This window comes from Lucilia sericata, unplaced genomic scaffold (genome assembly GCF_015586225.1).
Source record: "Lucilia sericata isolate MDLA Ls3-8-SP2 unplaced genomic scaffold, ASM1558622v1 Contig000500F_arrow, whole genome shotgun sequence".
NCBI classification, from domain to species: domain Eukaryota; kingdom Metazoa; phylum Arthropoda; class Insecta; order Diptera; family Calliphoridae; genus Lucilia; species Lucilia sericata.
The window spans coordinates 185155-205346 of record NW_023994514.1 but is presented as its reverse complement, the minus strand read 5'-3'; the positions used below and the strand labels follow the sequence as shown (position 1 = coordinate 205346).

At 25.6% G+C, this 20192-nt stretch overlaps 1 protein-coding gene across 2 annotated transcripts in view; it reads right to left on the bottom strand.

Annotated features, from left to right (window-relative positions):
* The window catches only part of LOC119605611 (transcription factor cwo), a 28636-nt gene that overhangs the window by 3677 nt on the left and 4767 nt on the right, over positions 1–20192 (bottom strand). Inside the window, exons 2-3 of one of the 2 annotated variants that reach the window (XM_037958820.1) lie at positions 1283–1406; positions 55–376 (exon numbers count right to left, since the gene is read on the bottom strand). In XM_037958820.1, the coding sequence (XP_037814748.1) occupies positions 55–376; positions 1283–1406 (446 nt within the window). The remainder of the gene's footprint in view (positions 1–54; positions 377–1282; positions 1407–20192) is intronic. The other variant, XM_037958821.1, reaches the window with a different exon arrangement.

Here is a 20192-nt window from a genome sequence, read left to right as displayed (position 1 = left end):
TTAAATACAATTGTTATAAATTCTTTTATTATACCATTTCTAAAAAAAACCTACTTTTCATGATCTCATCACAATGTTCCTGTAGGCGTGCCAATAGACGATAGCAGAATTCTTGCATTTGACTATCGTATAGAAATTTTGCCGCCTCTTTCATACAATCCGTATAGCCCATACGATATTCATTGTCCTTCTGCAGGCATTCACTTTGTAAATGTTTCAGATGACGTATGGCCATTTCAATGATTTCAGTTTTTTCAATACGACCACGCCCTTTACGTTGATATTGCGGTGGGATTAGGCGTGACAAATCGGCCAAACATGAATTCATCCGATCTCGTCGTCTCTTTTCAATAATACGATGTGACAACGGATCTTGCTAATGAATGAAATTTTATGAAAATGATTATGAAAACGAAAGTGGAAGAAGGAGCAAAGATGGAAAGAAAAGAAGAAAAATAAAATAAAATTAATTAAAAATTCAAATATGTATGTATATTTATACTAATTAATGGTTAGAACTAAATTAAAAGTTATAACTTATTTAAGTACCAATTACCTCTTAAACTAATGTATTAGTACATATAAATACATAATTTGCTAGGTCCAAAGTATGTCTACGTCTAGTGTTTAGGTTTTTTTGTAGAGTTTTTTTTTGGACTTGTCGGGTTTTTCAGCTTCTATGTTGACATTTTATCATATTAAGACTCAACAGTCAAGTTATGGGCAATAATTAAACTTTTTATCAAATACTAACAAAAGTCAAGTTCAAAATTTTGAAAATTATTAACCAAATTTTTAATAAAATTATAAATGATTATGCATAAGGCCCATAATCCTTAAAAATTTTCTTCAAAATTAATAGAAATTCTTAAATTGGTATTGTGATAATACAGTCTAATGTTAATCCGTCTTTTAAGTCTATACATACGTCAGTCATAGTCATCAAAATATTAGTTTAATGAAAAATAAATACATATTTTAATATTATTATTTAATAAAATATTTATTATAATATAAATGTATGTTGGTTTAAAATATTTAATTAAGGTGCGATGATGCAGAACATTTTTGTCTATGTATAAGTTGTTGTTCCTCTCCCAAAATAAAACGATTGATCTCCTGTAACCTGGATCCAGTGTGTAGAGGTGATGGTGCTTTTTGTTGTGTTTAAAATTTTAATTTCAAAACCGACATACTTAATGCGTTTAAAATATTTATGTAACAAACTTAAATATTAGAGAATTTGTGTGTTCGTTTTTGTTTTTATATAAAAAATATTTACCCTCGAGGTTTTATTACGTCTTCCGGTGGCATATTCTGCATCATCCTCGCTGTAGGCGGTGGCATTTGTTGAAAAATTTAAACTAGATTCTGTACAATAAGGAAAACTGGATACTGCTGCCTCACTGTTTATAATAAATGGATTGATTGGTTTTTTTTTGGTTTGGTTTGGAATTTTATTTTGTTTTTTTTTTATTTGGATTTGAAGTGAAAGAAGTGGTTTGATATTTGGTTTTTTATTTGGTTGTTTATGGAAAAAGAGAAATAAAGGAAGAACAAAAATACTTTAGTTTAAATTCTTTTTCAAACAAGTTTATTAATAAATTTTAATTAAATATTTAGATTAAATAATAAAACTACAACTAAATAAAAGTAAATATTGTTTATGTTTAAAAAAAAGGCATTGCGGGTGGGGAGAAGGCGCTCTCAGGAGACATGCACACTTATACACACTCTGTACAGACACAGACACTGATTCTTTCAATAATTTCTCTTTTATTTTGGCTCAGCTTTAACACCAGGGCCTTAGTGGAAGCCTCATGTCTCAATTGATATGTATAGGTTTGTGTACGAGTGCTAAGAACTGACATCAGGGAGCACCGTTAAGGGTTGTTCGTTAAGCCCTTCGGGTTATTTTGTTTTTCAGTTTTTCATTTATACCTTTTTGGAACCATACCCCCGCTCGAGGTGTGTTAGAAATAAAAAAAGAAGAATTCGAAAAAAATATATATTATAAAATAATTTTAATACACCACAAGTGTGTGCCAAATCGCTAAGAAATCAAATTAGTTGCCTCTAGCTCAGTCTATATATTTTATTATATTTATTGTCTAAAGGCCAGAAAATTGTTTTCTTAGTTTATGAATTAATTCAATAAAATATTGTAGTTTTTTGAAAAAAAAATTAAAACATACCCGTTGGTTTTTGAAAAACTGAAATAATTATTTTCACTTAAAATTTTTTCGACTATACATACATACTATATAGATATATAATTTCAGAATACATAGATAAATGCTCGTTTTAAGGACCAATTAAATTAATATTTAATTTTCATATTTATACAATTTCATAAATGTTGTAAAATTAAAAATAAATTAATGTTAAAGTTATATATGTTAAAAAAAAACATAATTTTTAATGATTAATCAAATTTCTACATGTCTAATTTCATATTTATAGGTTCAATATTATAGAAAACTGAAAAAGTACCAGTTAAAGAACGAAAAAGTACATTTTTATCAAAGCATTCACAAAAATTTCAATTTTTTCTGGAATTTTCAGAGGTTGTCTTGGATTTTTGCTTATATCTCCGTTATTTATGGACCGATTTTACTGATTTTAAGTAGCCATCTTCTTGAAAGTGTGCCTGATAGAATTATGGAAGATTAAGATCAAGCAAATATCTAGATTCTTCTGAAAACCGATTTCAACATACACACGGACAGACAGATTAAGATTTTCTTGTAAATTTAATTTTACAAATTTAAGAAACTTAAGAATTCTATAAATATTTTTAGATTTTTTTAGGTTTCTGTTTTGTTTTGTTCGAAAATTCGAAGTTATTTCGAAATTGCGAAAACCAGTACAAATCAATATTTTTGTGGAATTTAATTTTGCCATTAAAATGTTTTCATTTTAAGTAGATTTTTTCCTACACAGAGAAGAGAGAGTTACAATTACAATTAGAGCGGGTTTTTGAGATGGTAATCAAATGCCAATTAATAATCAGATTAGTTAATCTAAAAATAAATTTAATCTTATGTTAATCCCCTTTGATGTTTTTCAGTACAAGATTAAACTTCGCAGTGATGCCATACAAAACAACAGAAAACTTCACTGTTTGTTATCAAAACAATGCATATTTTATAAAAAAAGAAGAAGACAATTGTAAATTTAATATGAAAATGAATGAAAACTTAAATTAAAAACAAAAAAATGTATTTTGAAGTGTCCATAATTTATACTAATCAATAAATAGAACATTTTAATGTTTATATTTATAAAAATTTTATTAATTTTTTTGCATCAGCTGTTTACACTTTTGCATTTCGTGCTTAAGATTAAACCACCTCCATTGGGCGCTTAAACTTGCAAACAAAATTAACTAATTGAGTACTCAAAAACATCTTTCGAGGATTAATTTTAATTTAATCTCTAATTTTTCACCTAAAGATTGGCCCTTAGTAAATTTGTAGCCTATCGAATGATTTCATAGAACCCCCAAAACAATCAAAAGTTTTTATTAAATCAAATATTTTATGCATGCAAAAAAATGTTTTCTGACTCAACTCTGCATGTACAATGATTTTGAAAAAATAAACATCGTAAAAAAAACTTTAAGTGTATTTCATTTATTGTATAAACACGTTTTTTCGTTCACATGAGTTGTCCAAAAATTCAAAATAAACACGTTTTATTTAGCTTTTGTTGTTGTTTTTTTTTAATTTGATACAAATTCTGTACAATAATACTTAAAACTTGGCATGAATTTTATTTGTTATTATTGAAATACAAACAATAAACTATACATATATTCATACAAACATACATACATACATATAATGTATAAAATATATGCATGAGGACATGTATACATACAGTTTATTTTTAAACTTACTCATAAAAATAAAAATATATAATAAATCATGTGTCAAAAGTTTGAGAGAGAAGGAAAGAGAAAACGAATGAAATAAAAATATGTTTACGAATCAATGGAAATTTTTTCAGTTTTAATAAATGAATTTAATGATTAAATTTGTTTTTAGAAAGAATTCTTTTAAAAGCAAAACGGTTTTTTGTTATTGTTGTAGTTAAAATATTTCTATTTATTGTTTTGTTTTTAGTTTCAATTAAACACTGTGCAAAGGAAATTTAGAGCAACAACTTTTTGTTCAATATTTTTCTAATGTGTTTATTTTTCTTTGTACTATGAAACATTTTTTTGTCAGTGTATTTAAAATGCTAATTTATAATACAAAGGAAAAAACTGTGGCGGATTTTGGCACAAGCTAAGTGATGAGTTTTACTTAAGAGTTGCCAAAATAGTGTGTGAAATCGCTAAAGAGTATGGAAATTGTTCATTTAAAAAACGTTTGCAAGAGTTTTATCATATTTCAAAGAAAATTCTAATAATTTGAATGAACTATGAAATAGACCTTCAACTATTTCAATACGTGCTGCAACAAACATTGAATTCCTATAAAATTCGTAATATTTAATGATCATTTTAAAGTTTTATAATTTGATTTTAATATTTCGAACTTTATGTCAAACGAAATGCCAAAAATCTAAAATTCTTAAATTATTTATTTTTGATTATCTATATTAAAACCCATGGCAACTCTGTTATTTATTGTTTAGTGGTGACCAATTTTATTCGAAACAAAAACAATAAAAAAATGCCAAACAGAACACATTTTTAGGAGGGTTCGATATGGCGCTAACATTATAATTATGATGTTATTCTGCTGACTATAATCCCCAACAATTTTCTAAAATGGGGCGGCTGTGCCCCTGTCTCACTTTAAATTGTTGCCATTTAGTATGTAGCAACAATTAGGTTGAGCATTTTTGACAATGTGAAAGCCATAAAAAAATAATAAACAATTTAAGCTAAAAAACATTAATCATATGAAAATTAATTAATTATGAAAATATTTGTTTAAATTTAATTAGCTATGACCTTATTTAATTAAAGAAACATGTTAATACATTACATGTGAGCAAGTGTCACATGTGACGTATGATTAATATTGTTATGACAGCAACTCATACAGAGTTGTATTTTTGATTGTGGTATAATTAGGTGTAGCTGTTATTTTGCAAAACAGCAGATATTTGATATTTGAGGTGTGTATGGACACTATTTTCAATATACATACTTTGTTTTGTTTAAACAATTAAAGGGAAACATAAATGAGCAGAAATGCATTTTAATTTGCACTTTTATGTACAAATCTTAGGTATGTACATATTTATGATAGCATTTATGTATGTACTTCTAGTATGAAATGAATCGTTTGTCGTATGCACTTCAAAACGTGCTTATTTACTTGTCTCGCCATCATTTTTAATTTATGACTCAATTACAATTTGTTGCCACTTTTTTTTTTGTTCAAAACATTTCGTTTACGAGAGAGCTTAATTTATTTTTTTATTTTATTTATGTAATTTTCCTTGAAGTCTATAAATGATGTGTAAATAATGTCAATGACTTTAATTTGTAAATTCATATGTAGTATAAAATGATTTCTTTATACTCCTATAAATAAGTTTGTATTGAAATAATTGCAATAGGTATATTGAGTTTCAGTGTAGTAAATTTTAAATACTGTATATTTTGAATTTCTAACCTTGAAAAAGTTGAATACTTTTTGAGTTATTTTGCGTTTTGAGTTCACAATATTTGTTTACAATTAATTAATTTTTATTTAGATTTAACTATAAATTCAGTTGACGGGGAAACAATTTTAATAATTTTAAAAGGCTTGAACTTTTTTAATCTTTATTTATTGGGGTCATTGATTTGCCAACTATGTGATTTCGTACAAATAATGTACTTTCTTCAGGGTTGCCAAGAGATTTATTTTCACGAAACCTGTTATCAAAACTCCAGATTATATTGCACACTATAATTTAGACTGTAGTTGAGAACGTAGTATAGACTATAGCTCAGATTTAATCCAGAATTTAGTTCAACATATAAGTATTTCAAAGTCCAGACTAATGTCTATACTATAGTTCTGACAGAATATAGTTAAAAATATATCCCAAAATTTTGTTCATACTATAGTCCTGACTACACTTCAAGCTATAATACAGTCTATAGTCCAGATTAAAGTTAAAACTAAAGTCCAAACTATAGTTTAGACTTTAGTCCAAATAAGTCTTGACTAAACTTCAAACTTTAGTACAAACTATAGTCCAAATTTAAGCTATAGTCCAACCTATAGCTTAGACTTTAGTCAAATTTGTAGTTTAGACTATATTTCATTCCGGACTAAAGTTCAAAGTATACTCCTATTGTCTAGATTATAGTTCAGTTTATAGTCCTGTAAATAATTCAGATTATAGTTATAATTTATACTATATAGTAGTTCCAACTATAGTTCAGATTTAGTCTAATCAAGACTATAATTCAGAGCATAGACGAGACTACATTTCAGACTTTAGTACAGATAATAGCCCCAACTTTAGTCCACACTATAATTCCGAATATAGTTATAGTTTAGATTGTAGTCCAGACTTATTTCAGTCAATTCGATAATTCAGACCATAGTCAAAACTAAATTTCAGACTTAAGTTTAAAATGAATTTTAGATTATATACTAAGACTTTAGTCCAGTTTTAACCCAGACAATGATGTATTAATAACTTTAATCTGGACTAAATTTACATTGAGAACAAATTTTAAATCTGAATTGCATCTTTGTTTAATTTTTAATTTCCAGATTTTAGTCTGAAAATTATTTAATATTTTAAATCTATTTTATTACAGAATTTTGAAACCAAAACAAACTAAGCATAAAGAAACCGTATCAAAAAGGGAGAAGAGCAGTTGAAATTAAGTCTAAAATGGACGAATTGATAATAATTATTACAAAATATACACTAATTTCTTAAAATAAATCGAAATTTTAAAAATATTTGTAATTATCATCTTTGTATAAATATACTTTTAAATAATATAAATATTTTTTCTCATTTCCTCCCCAAATAAAAGAAGCCAACTAATAAATGTAGTACAAAAACTATTTTGAAAATTTGGCAAAGCAAACATTTGTCATCGCTTAAAAACCTACAATAAACTTATCTGTGTATGCATGTATATTTAAAACCATTTGACGGGTGTGGTATTCATGTAGTTATATTTGACTTCTTAATGCCACCCATACCAAAAATACCCAGCCCCTCAAAAAAAAAAAAAAAAAAAAAAAAAAAAAAACAGAAGCTACATCAACCCAAATGAAACACGATTAAAATGCATGCAATTAACAGACTATCTATGAATGATCATTAATTAACGTCACACTAGTAGTAGAAACAAACATTTGCCAATAAATTGTTATATTAGCTTTGCTACGTAACTAAATGGGTCGTACGCCCCCTTTTTGTATGGAGGTCTTCTGCAAATAAAATGAAAAAACTTAAAATATAGTATTTTCAATTGTAAATCATCTTTTAAAATAAGAAATAAAATAAAACAAAATTATTTAATCCTAAAACAAGTGTCGAAATGTTTTGCTTATTTTCAGCATATAGTCATGAAAACTAACAATAACACTTGTGATATTTTGTTTGCCCCTATTGAGAAAAGGAAAAAAAGAGGAGTAACGTAAATTTTCATGAATTAAACGAGTGATACCTTTTTAACGTAAATATTTTATGGTATGCACGATTCCTTATATTATAGTTTATTTCATTTCATTTGATTTTACTTAATATGTACGTATATAATGGGAATTCTATTCGTATGTTCTATTTTAGAAATTTAGCTTGTTTGACGTTGAACAAGTTGAGAATTGATTTTATTTTTTTTCTTTTAAATTGACGTATACATTTCGTTTCGTTTATATTTTTAAATTTCTTATGATCACAGCAAAGTGTTAATTTTTTTCTTTTATTCGTGTTTATTTTTTTCTTTCTGTTTTTGTTTACGTAGAAAATTTAATTTGATCAAAAGATTTGATCAGGGGATTAACATTCATAATTTTCATGTTGTTCACGTGATATTTTAGTATTTCTTTATTAAAACGTGTTAAATTTTTTGTGTATTATTAAAGGAGAGTTTTTGTTTTTATATGTAAATAAATTAAATATTTGAGATTTAATAGTAGTAAAGTGTTAATTTAATAAAATATTTGTTTAAATTATGAAAAACAATTTTTTGAATTCTCGTTATTTTGTGTACCTGTGGTTGGTGATTGATTAGTGTTCTAGTCTGGATCGTTTCCTACCAGAGACACTGGTAAAGGAGCACATAACAGGTCCAGTGGAGGCCTAGGTGTATTTCTTCGGATTTCATATAATTTACATCCTCTTTTTAAACTCAATACTAACTTACTATCTATCTATCTATCTATCTATCTATCTATCTATCTATCTATCTATCTATCTATCATCTATCTATCTATCTATCTATCTATCTATCTATCTATCTATCTATCTATCTATCTATCTATCTATCTATCTATCTATCTATCTATCTATCTATCTATCTATCTATCTATCTATCTATCTATCTATCTATCTATCTATCTATCTATCTATCTATCTATCTATCTATCTATCTATCTATCTATCTATCTATCTATCTATCTATCTATCTATCTATCTATCTATCTATCTATCTATCTATCTATCTATCTATCTATCTATCTATCTATCTATCTATCTATCTATCTATCTATCTATCTATCTATCTATCTATCTATCTATCTATCTATCTATCTATCTATCTATCTATCTATCTATCTATCTATCTATCTATCTATCTATCTATCTATCTATCTATCTATCTATCTATCTATCTATCTATCTATCTATCTATCTATCTATCTATCTATCTATCTATCTATCTATCTATCTATCTATCTATCTATCTATCTATCTATCTATCTATCTATCTATCTATCTATCTATCTATCTATCTATCTATCTATCTATCTATCTATCTATCTATCTATCTATCTATCTATCTATCTATCTATCTATCTATCTATCTATCTATCTATCTATCTATCTATCTATCTATCTATCTATCTATCTATCTATCTATCTATCTATCTATCTATCTATCTATCTATCTATCTATCTATCTATCTATCTATCTATCTATCTATCTATCTATCTATCTATCTATCTATCTATCTATCTATCTATCTATCTATCTATCTATCTATCTATCTATCTATCTATCTATCTATCTATCTATCTATCTATCTATCTATCTATCTATCTATCTATCTATCTATCTATCTATCTATCTATCTATCTATCTATCTATCTATCTATCTATCTATCTATCTATCTATCTATCTATCTATCTATCTATCTATCTATCTATCTATCTATCTATCTATCTATCTATCTATCTATCTATCTATCTATCTATCTATCTATCTATCTATCTATCTATCTATCTATCTATCTATCTATCTATCTATCTATCTATCTATCTATCTATCTATCTATCTATCTATCTATCTATCTATCTATCTATCTATCTATCTATCTATCTATCTATCTATCTATCTATCTATCTATCTATCTATCTATCTATCTATCTATCTATCTATCTATTCTGTGGCAAAAATCCCATATAAATTAAAAAATATTAAAAAATGTTGTTGTTTTTTTAATTGTTATTTTTTTATTTGGATTTTGTTAAAGGTGACTTGACTAAAGATCTATAAACTTTGCATGGGACTTTGAAATTAATTAAATTATTATCTTTTAAAGAAAACATGTTTGTTGGCAATTAACATTTATATTAAAAAATCAATTCTGTTTTTAAAAATATTATTAAATTTTCTTGTTTGTTAATAAAGTTTACACCATATAACATTGAAATATTTATACTTGAAGTAAAAACAATACTTTGAATCCAACCTAACAGCTGATTCACAAAATTGTTTTTATTAAAACAAGTGGAAAATTTTGTTTCTAACAAAAACATACTTTAAAAAACGTGATTTTTCTTTAATAAACACGGCCTTTTATCAGTGTTAATTAAATTATTTGTTAAAATTGAATAAAACGTCAAATAGAAATTGATATGACAATAGAGCGTTAGAGAAGTGTTGAAATTTTAACATTAAACTTTTTTTTACTTGATTACACTTTATTTGTTTATAACAAATAAACAAATTATTAGTAAAATTCACAGAAAATAAAAAAAAAAAACTGCTAAATAATCATTTAGACACGTGATCACTGATTAAATTTACTTAATGTTGTTTTTTATTATTATTATTATTTTTTTTTGTTGTTCAATCTCACAATGAGTCGTTGATATTGTGAAATTTTTCAAGTATTTAATATGAGCTGTCAAATACACTCACTCATACAAATTTCATGAATGTGTGTATTTTCACAAACACACAAATAAAATATTATCGCAGCGTAATATTTAAATGATAAATAACAATTTAATTTAAAGATAACACGTCAATAGCTACACAGAAAGAAAAAGTAGCTAGGAAATAATACTAATTTTGCTGTGAAACTGGTTTTAGCAAATTCAACAATAGTCCTCTATAAGCATATATTTTGTTATCACAAGCATATTATGTTATTCCAAACATTTAAAATGTTCAACGCAATCTTCTATATGATTACAGCGAAAAAGTATATGCTTGTCACAATAATTTTTATGGCCTTTTAAATATTCAACTTTTAAGGAATTCCCCAAACACAATGATTTGTTATTTTTGAAATTATATTCAACAATAAATATTAAAAAAATATTTAACAACAATAAAACAAAACAAGATTTTGAAATACATAAATGTAAAACACCAACAGCTAATCTAACTTGTATAATCAGTATATTATTGTTCATAAAACACCTTGACAAATCACGTGTCTAAAAAGCCTTACTACTTTTTTTTCATTTTTCAATTTGTTAAGTTTCATTAGAAGCTGATTACATACATTTGGATTTTATTAATAATTCAACAGGAAACCAAACACTATTTTTCGCTTTAAATAATAAAAACTACAGCAAAACACGTGTTTTTTGATAAATACATTTTATTATACAAAAGGAAAAAACATCATTGACGTCAAGGTATTTGTGTAAAAAAAATATATATATTTTTCCAATATCTTTTGTTATCACCTGTTAAAATTGTTCATAGTTGTTTAGTCTATAAAACATTTATATTTGTTTAAGTTGATACAGTGTGCTTTTAAATAATTAACACTTTATACTCGTTTGTTATATATAACATTTATTTATAGAGTTTATTTTTCGAAACTGTTTCAAACCAGTTTAGTTTTTATTTCTTTAAAATGTAGATAATTTTTTTTAAATTTAAAAAAAAAAAAATTCCATGGTCTGTTTTTTTAATTTATAAAAGGTTTAGTTTAAAATAATATCTAACATTTGTTTGAACAACTGTAGGTTAATGCTTTTGTAAATATAGCCCTTTAAACTAAAAATGAAGGTTAAAATGTACATTAAGAAAGCATACACTAAAAGAAATTACGGTAAATTTCCTAAAATACAAATTTTTACAATTTTAAGAAGTAAGATAGAGATCAAATCAGTCATCGGCTACTGAAAAATAAGCTCTCTAGGTGGTGAGCTAACATGACAAAGCAATTTATAGTTAATTGCCGATCTTTCTATAGACTAAACTATAGACTAAACTATAGACTAGACTATAGATTAGACTATAGACTAGACTATAGACTAGACTATAGACTAGACTATAGACTAGACTATAGACTAGACTATAGACTAGACTATAGACTAGACTATAGACTAGACTATAGACTAGACTATAGACTAGACTATAGACTAGACTATAGACTAGACTATATACTAGACTATAGACTACACTATAGACTACACTATAGACTAGACTATAGACTAGACTATAGACTAGACTATAGACTAGACTATAGACTAGACTATAGACTAGACTATAGACTAGACTATAGACTACACTATAGACTAGACTATAGACTAGACTATAGACTAGACTATAGACTAGACTATAGACTAGACTATAGACTAGACTATAGACTAGACTATAGACTAGACTATAGACTAGACTATAGACTAGACTATAGACTAGACTATAGACTAGACTATAGACTAGACTATAGACTAGACTATAGACTAGACTATAGACTAGACTATAGACTAGACTATAGACTAGACTATAGACTAGACTATAGACTAGACTATAGACTAGACTATAGACTAGACTATAGACTAGACTATAGACTAGACTATAGACTAGACTATAGACTAGACTATAGACTAGACTATAGACTATATCAGCATTTTGAATGTGTAGAAGGCGTTTTGAAATTTTTGAACAATTTTAATTACTTGGTTAAGTATAATTTAATTTAAATTGGCCGCCATTAGCATTACTAATGCAAGCAAGTAAGCAATCTATTTTATAAACATCATGGTTGGAAAATTGTTATTTTAATGTAATGTAAAGAAAGAGCAACATAAAAGTAACACATACTGTTCCCAAGAATTTCCGGAAATATTTTTACCATAATTTTTCTATTGGAAAATTTTGTAAATTTAATATAAATTATTTTTAAATTTATATTTCCAGTTAGCCATGGAAAATGGATTTGTTTAAATAGTACTTTTTTGGGACTAATAGTGCAAAACATTTTTTTTTGTCTTTTTATATATAGAATAGTCTGTACATTAATCTATTTTCTAGTTCATGGGCTATTCTATTGGCTAATCTGTGGACTAGTTTATTGACTATCATCTAGTCTGATCTCATGTTTGTGAACTAGTTTATTAACTATTCCACTAACATATATATGGGCTTATCTATTGTAAAAAAGTACTTAATATTTAATACTTAATATATACTTCTCTTACTATAATCTTTTTCATTGTTGCATTTGTAAAATTGTTTAGAAAAATATGTGAATACTGAATTTTCCATCCCTGATTAAGAGATACAGTGAAAAAACCACAATGTAAATAAAATGTGAAATATAATACAAAAACAAATTAAGAAATTAAACTCATTGTTATGGTATTTGTTATTGCTTTTCTGTTGTAATGCTACTCAGTGAAATGAAAAAAATGTGTATAAAACGTGATCAGTTTTAAAATATTTCATTAATTAAAACTGAACAGAAAAAATGCCGTTTCGTAAACATGACCTTATTTGTTTTTTTCTTTAATTATAAAATATTAAACAATTAATAAAAATAAATGAATACATTGTAAATGTTACTATAAAGGCATGATTAAGGCAACCGAAAGCAAATGCTAAAACCTAATTTACATAAATTTAAAACTTCCCTAAAATATTGAATAATTATTTTAACAATTGTTTAGAAAAGTTTTTTAAATTCCCTATTAAATTTCTAGTTACTAACTGTTAAACAACTAACTATTAAAATTCCATTAATGTAATTTCTGTTTTTTTCCTTTTGAAATTGTTTCTTAAAATATAAACACAGATAAGCGATAGAGAGAAAGAGCTGGAAATAACAAGATTTTTTTGTTTTAAAAAAACAAATTATCAGTTTAAAGTTTATTTCATTTCATGACGTTTTTGAATGACTCTTTATAAGTTTAATGCAAAAAACAACGTAGTTTTATTTAATGAAATTAAAAATAAATACTACTTAATAATAATTATAAAAAAAGAAAATAACATAATTAAATAATATAAAAAACAATTTAATAAACATTATTTAATGAAAGAAAGAAATAATAAACCAAAAACGTGCAATGGAATTTTTTTGTTCAACTTTTCAAACTGAAATAATTAAACGAATAAAAACGCTAAAGAAAAAGCTAACATATTAGGGTACTTTGAAAATACAACAATCTAATGTAAACGAATGTGTGTAGTACACTGTGTAGGTATGTATATTTATTTAAAAGTATCTGTTATATGTATGTATGTACACGCACCTGTTGGGCCTCACGAGTTTTAAAAATAAACACGCCAGAAAAAAGTAAAAAAAAAAAAATAAAAATATTTACCAACACGTATACGTGTTGTAGTCATCATCTCAGCAGGCACACTCATACGCTCATATGTGCTGAACTCATAAGCAATAAATATCACTCATACTCCTAGAGAACTGAATACCTAAGTATTTAACCTACAAGTGTTGTTAATTTGAAAACATCAAATAGGATAAAACGTTTAGAAAATAAACAAAAAACCAACAAAATTTACAACATTGTTTTGTAAGACATGAGAGAGATATTAGAGAGCGAGAGATGTTTTAAATGTAAGAGTATTATTACACCTATACATAGAATTCTGTGTATAACATTTTTGTTATACACAAAGAAACAATCGCATATATTTTAACTTATATACAGCTATACAAAAACAAATTTATGTACTAAATACAATACCGCTAAATACTTGCCGTTTTTTTTTTTACATACAAACGTTCGTATTTTTGTATATGTTTTTTGTAAAACCACCATATTTGTAATAGTGTTGTTGTCAAGTGCTAAAATTTCACGATTACGACACGTGCACACGTTTTTTATTCGCTTTGCTTATTCTTTTTTATAATTTTTTTCGTTTGCTTTAATAACAAGTCAAACATAAATATTAAGTTCATTTTTTTAAATTTTGTTTAGGATATTATAAAGTTTTTTTTTTATTTTATATTATATTAAAAAAAATCGAAAACTAAAAATTTTCTTAATTTTAAAATATAAAATCAATTTTGAAACCAACAGACTAAGTTCATAGACTGGTCCAAGGACTAGTTAATAGAATAGTTCATATACTATTTAAAAGACTAGTTAATAGACTAGTTCATAGACTATTTAATGAACTAGTTAATAGACCAGTTAATAGACTAATCCATATACTAGTTAATAGCCTAGTTAATAAACTAGTCAACATACTAGTTAATAGACTATTCCATAGTCTGGTGCATATTCAGTAGGCTAGTTAATAGACTAGTTAATAGCCACATCAATAGACTAGTACATTGACTAGATAATAGCCCAGTCAATGGACTAGTCCATTGACTAGTTAATAGACTAGACAATAGACTAGTCAATGGACTACTAATTAATAGGCTATTCAATAGACTATTTAATAAAATATTCAATGTATTAGTCCACAGACTAGTTAATAGCTCAATCAATGGACTAGTCCTGACTAGTCAATAGACTGGACAATATACTAGTCCATAGACTAGTTAATGGACTAATCCATATACTAGTTAATAGACTAGTCCATATACTAGTTAATAGCCTAGTCAACAGACTAGTCGATAGAGTAGTTAATAGACTATTCAATAGATTAGTTATAAGACTAGTCGATAGAGTAGTTAATAGACTATTCAATAGACTAGTTCATATACTAGTTCATAGACTAGTAAATAGCACAGTGGATGGACTAGTCCATAGACTAGTTAAAAGTCTAGTCAATAGACTAGTACATTGACTAGTTAATAGACTATACAATAGACTAGTTAATGGACTAGTACATAGACTAGGTAATAGAGAAGTTAATAGACTATGTAATAGGCTAGTTAATGGTCTAGTCCTTAGACTAGTTAATAGATTAATCCATAGACTAGTCAATAGACTACTAAATAGAATAGTTCATAAACTTGACAAAAGACTAGTCCATGGACTAGACAATAGACTCGTTAATAGACTAGTGAATAGACTAGTCCTGACTAGTCAATAGACTGGACAATATACTAGTCCATAGACTAGTTAATTTACTAATCCATATACTAGTTAATAGCCTAGTCAACAGACTAGTCGATAGAGTAGTTAATAGACTATTCAATAGATTAGTTATTAGACTAGTCGATAGAGTAGTTAATAGACTATTCAATAGACTAGTAAATAGCACAGTGGAGGGACTAGTCCATAGACTAGTTAAAAGTCTAGTCAATAGACTAGTTAAAAGTCTAGTCAATAGACTAGTACATTTACTAGTTAATAGACTATACAATAGACTAGTTAATGGACTAGTACATACACTAGGTAATGGAGAAGTTAATAGACTATATAATAGGCTAGTTAATGGTCTAGTCCTTAGACTAGTTAATAGATTAATCCATAGACTAGTCAATAGACTACTAAATAGACTAGTTCATAAACTTGACAAAAGACTAGTCCATGGACTAGACAATAGACTCGTTAATAGACTAGTGAATAGACTAGTCTATACATTAGGCAATAAACTGGAATAGTCTAAAAAATAGTCAAAATACTAGTCAACAGACTAGTCAAAAGACTACTCAATAGACTAGTTAAAAAACTAGTCAATATACTAGTTAATAGACTAGTCAATAGACTGACTGTTGCTACCGTATTTCTCTACCAAACATTTTAGTGTAAAAAATTAATTTTAAATGACAAATTGTTTATTATTTATAGAAAATCAAAATTACATACTCAGTCTTCAGACATTATTACCATTAGATTTAGTTTCCTATAAAAATTTTACGTTTTTATTATGTTATTTCACCTTGTCCTTTTTTTTTGCCATTTTTTTGGTCATTAGTATCACTTTAATTGTATTTATCACCATTTTTCAAAATTTGCACTTTAATTTTTTTTTTAATTTATTTCTGTGTTGCTTTTTAAACGTGTTGTCTAATTGAACATTTGTCATATAAAATTGTAATATTTTCTAAAAACATAATTAAAATATATTTCTTTTTGTTGTTGAGAAAGAAATATTTCTAAAGTTTAGAAAATATTAAACAAATGTAGCAAAAAACAAACACACATTTCATTTAAAATAAATGACATCATTAAAAAATTGTTGTATTCTTTTTAAATAACAATAAATTTGTTATGTCTCTGGGTTGTCTATTTTTGTTGAAGTTTTTTTTTTTTTATTAATAATGATTATCACCAAGTGTTTTATTTTTGTTTCAAGCTTATCATTTAAACAAATATTTATTAAAAGCTTTAGCTTATGCTTATCTTTTATTTGTTTTAATGAAAATAAAATATTATTAATATTTTTGGTGCTTTTTATTAAACATAAAGAAGTATTTTTATGTTGTTTTTTGTTGTGTTATTTATAAAATACTTAAATTTCCTGTTGCAGTTAAGTTACTCTTGCCAAGTTGTTGATAATAAGATCCCTAAATCGTAAATAACGAGAGCCAGCTGATTATTAATATTTAAGAAAAAATGATAACAGATTTTAAAACAAAACTTTGAGAGTCAAGTTAAATTATCATTTTTATAAAAAACAGCTGGCTCATCGCCCAACAAACCAGAGATCTTAGCTGATAGAGGAAACAACCATAAAACTATTGTTATTGTTGTTTTTGTTGTGTGATTACATTAAAATAGTGTTGAGTAACAAAAACAAACACTTGTAACCATAAATGGTTTCTTAGTTTCTTATATGTATGTATGTACGTGTATGTAGCAGCACTGTTTGTTATTATAATTTAATTAGTTTGTTTACGTTTATGATTTACCGTTATTTGTTGTTTTTATTACTTTCTCATTTATTTTGTTTGTAGCATTAATACAGTGTTGTATTTCTTTGGGTATTTATTAATTAATACAGTGTTGTATTTATAGGATTTGCAGCACTTTTTCTTTTGAAATATGCCCGTCACGCTTTTTAAAAAGTTATTTTTTTCTTGTTTTTTTTTTGCTTTTTATTAATAAAATATTTTTTTATACATTTGGTTAATGTTTATTTGGTTGGCATTTCTTTTCTATTTTATTTAATCGCCTGACTTGTTACCATAAATTTGTTTAAATTATATGTATATTAGTTAGGAGATTTTGTTATTATTGTTTTTTTTTTTTGTATAAATTTATAAGTATTTATGTATATGTGTTTATAGCAGCATTGACGTACTATGTTTATTGTATCTGATAGATTTATATTTATTTATATAATTGTTGTTTTAGTATGAGTATATGAAAAACGTTTATTGCTTTTGTTTTTTTTGATAACAAATGATATCAGTATTTTTTCCCCTTTCTTTTTGATAATAATTCTTGTTTGTTTGTTCTATATGTCAACAACAGATATACAGAATAAAGATATAAACCACAAACAAATTCAATGCGTCATTTTTATAATTTTTATTAAATAAAAATTTCTTAATTTTTTTACTCATTAAAATCAAAATTTTGTTATTTAGTCATCAATTTGAAAAAAAAATATAAAACTAAATAAAGAAAAAATATCACTGAGTCATTTAATTTGAATATGTATGTATGTATGTACAACAGAAATATTATAAAATTTAATTAAATGCATTTGTAATGAAACATTTTTTTAATTAATTAAAATGTTTATAAAGATGTAGGGTGTTATATTTTCGGCAAACTCTGTTGGCTTATAATTTCTTATTTGTTTTCAAATACATTTAAAATTCTATAATAATTAAAAATATTTTTCATTTTATTTCAAAAAAATAAATAAACAACTCAATAAAAATATTATTATTATTCAAACGATTATAACAAATCACGTTTCCTTCGACATTTTTTTAAAACACAAACAACTTTTTTTTTTGCTTAATAAATGTGTTTACACGTTCCGAGACTGCTACTAGAAATTTCTAACATAAATTTTAATAAAAAATTGTATAGACAAACAAACAACTATTTAACATAAACAAGATAACTAATAAAAAATTATTATTGTTGCCAGGTCAATATAAAACAACAGCAATATAATAAACAGTGTGCGAAAAAAGTACATCGACAAAGACAGATGACAGTATGTGTATAAGTCAGACATTCGGTTCATACCATTTGAAATTTTTATTAAGTGATGGGTTCAAAACATTTGCGGAACTTGCAAATCAGTTATTTTCCATGCCTTTTTGTTATAAAAATCTATTATTTACTTCACTTTTAAAACTTTTAAATAACTTAACTTAATCCACTTTTAAAAATGTCAATAACTTAATTAAAAAAAAACTTGTTAGAACTTAAGTCTCTAACTGAAAACAACGCCTGTCAAATAAACGTGAGCAATTTATGCAAACTTATTATATTAATTTACATTAATGATTTGCTAAATTATCTATTTTTTTCGTTTTTAAATGAACTATAAAATTGTTGTATGTATTCAGTATTATTCTAAAAATAATACTTGAGCTATGAATTTGAAAAAATTTTATAAAAACAAAACGAATATTTTAATAATGAAATAAAAATAAACAAATACTAGTAGACACATATACACACACACATATGTATATAAACACTCTATTATTCAAACCATAAAAATGTCTATTTATTTGCATTATTTATAAATAAATTTTATATAAAATTGATAGAAAACAAAAAAAAACAAAGCGAAATAAACCAACAGTATAACAGAAACGTGGGCATCATTAAAACACCCAAAACAAAAAAAGAAAAAAACAACACAAATTCTATTTTTGAATTTATAATACATTATTCATGATTTTTTTTTCCGCTGATGTTGTATAATAAAACGCACGATAGAATAAACGTGATATTTAAATTAAAGAAAGAGAAAAACAAATCAAAAACACACATTCAAATACGAAAACAGCCATTTTGTGTGTAACGTAACCTTGTTTTTAAATTAATTGTCATACATTTTAAAGTTTATTCCGTTTTTTTTACAACTAAGGGGGAATTTTTTTGTCCAAGTTAACATGTCAAAAATGTCAACCTCACGTACTTTTATTAAACTTTGTTTATGTTATATTTGCTGCATCTGTTTGTTTTTTGGTTTTTATTTGTTTTGATTGTTTTGATAGTAGTGGTCATTAATCTGTGTATAGTATAAATTTATCTGTAAATATTGCTCATTTACTACAAAACTGGTTTAATTCAAAATTAGGGGTTTTTGAACTGATTACTACAAAATATACTTTTTCAGTATGTTTTGATATTCAAAAACTGCGGTAGCCGCAGGTCATTTTCGGCACTTTTTCCAACTTATAAACTTTTGATAAGTTCGTTCTATAGATTGTCTGTAGTGTATTCTATAGTCTGTATTCTAGTATGTTATATATTATATAGTCTATAGTATAGTCTATAGTTTAATATATAGTCTAGTCCATAGTCTAATCTATAGTGCAGTCTATAGTGTAGCCTATAGTCTGGTCTATAGTCTAGTCTATAGTGAAGTCCATAGTTTAGTCTACAGTTTATAGTAGTCTATAGTCTAGTTTATAGTCTAATCTATAGTTTAGACTATAGTCTAGTCTATAGTTTA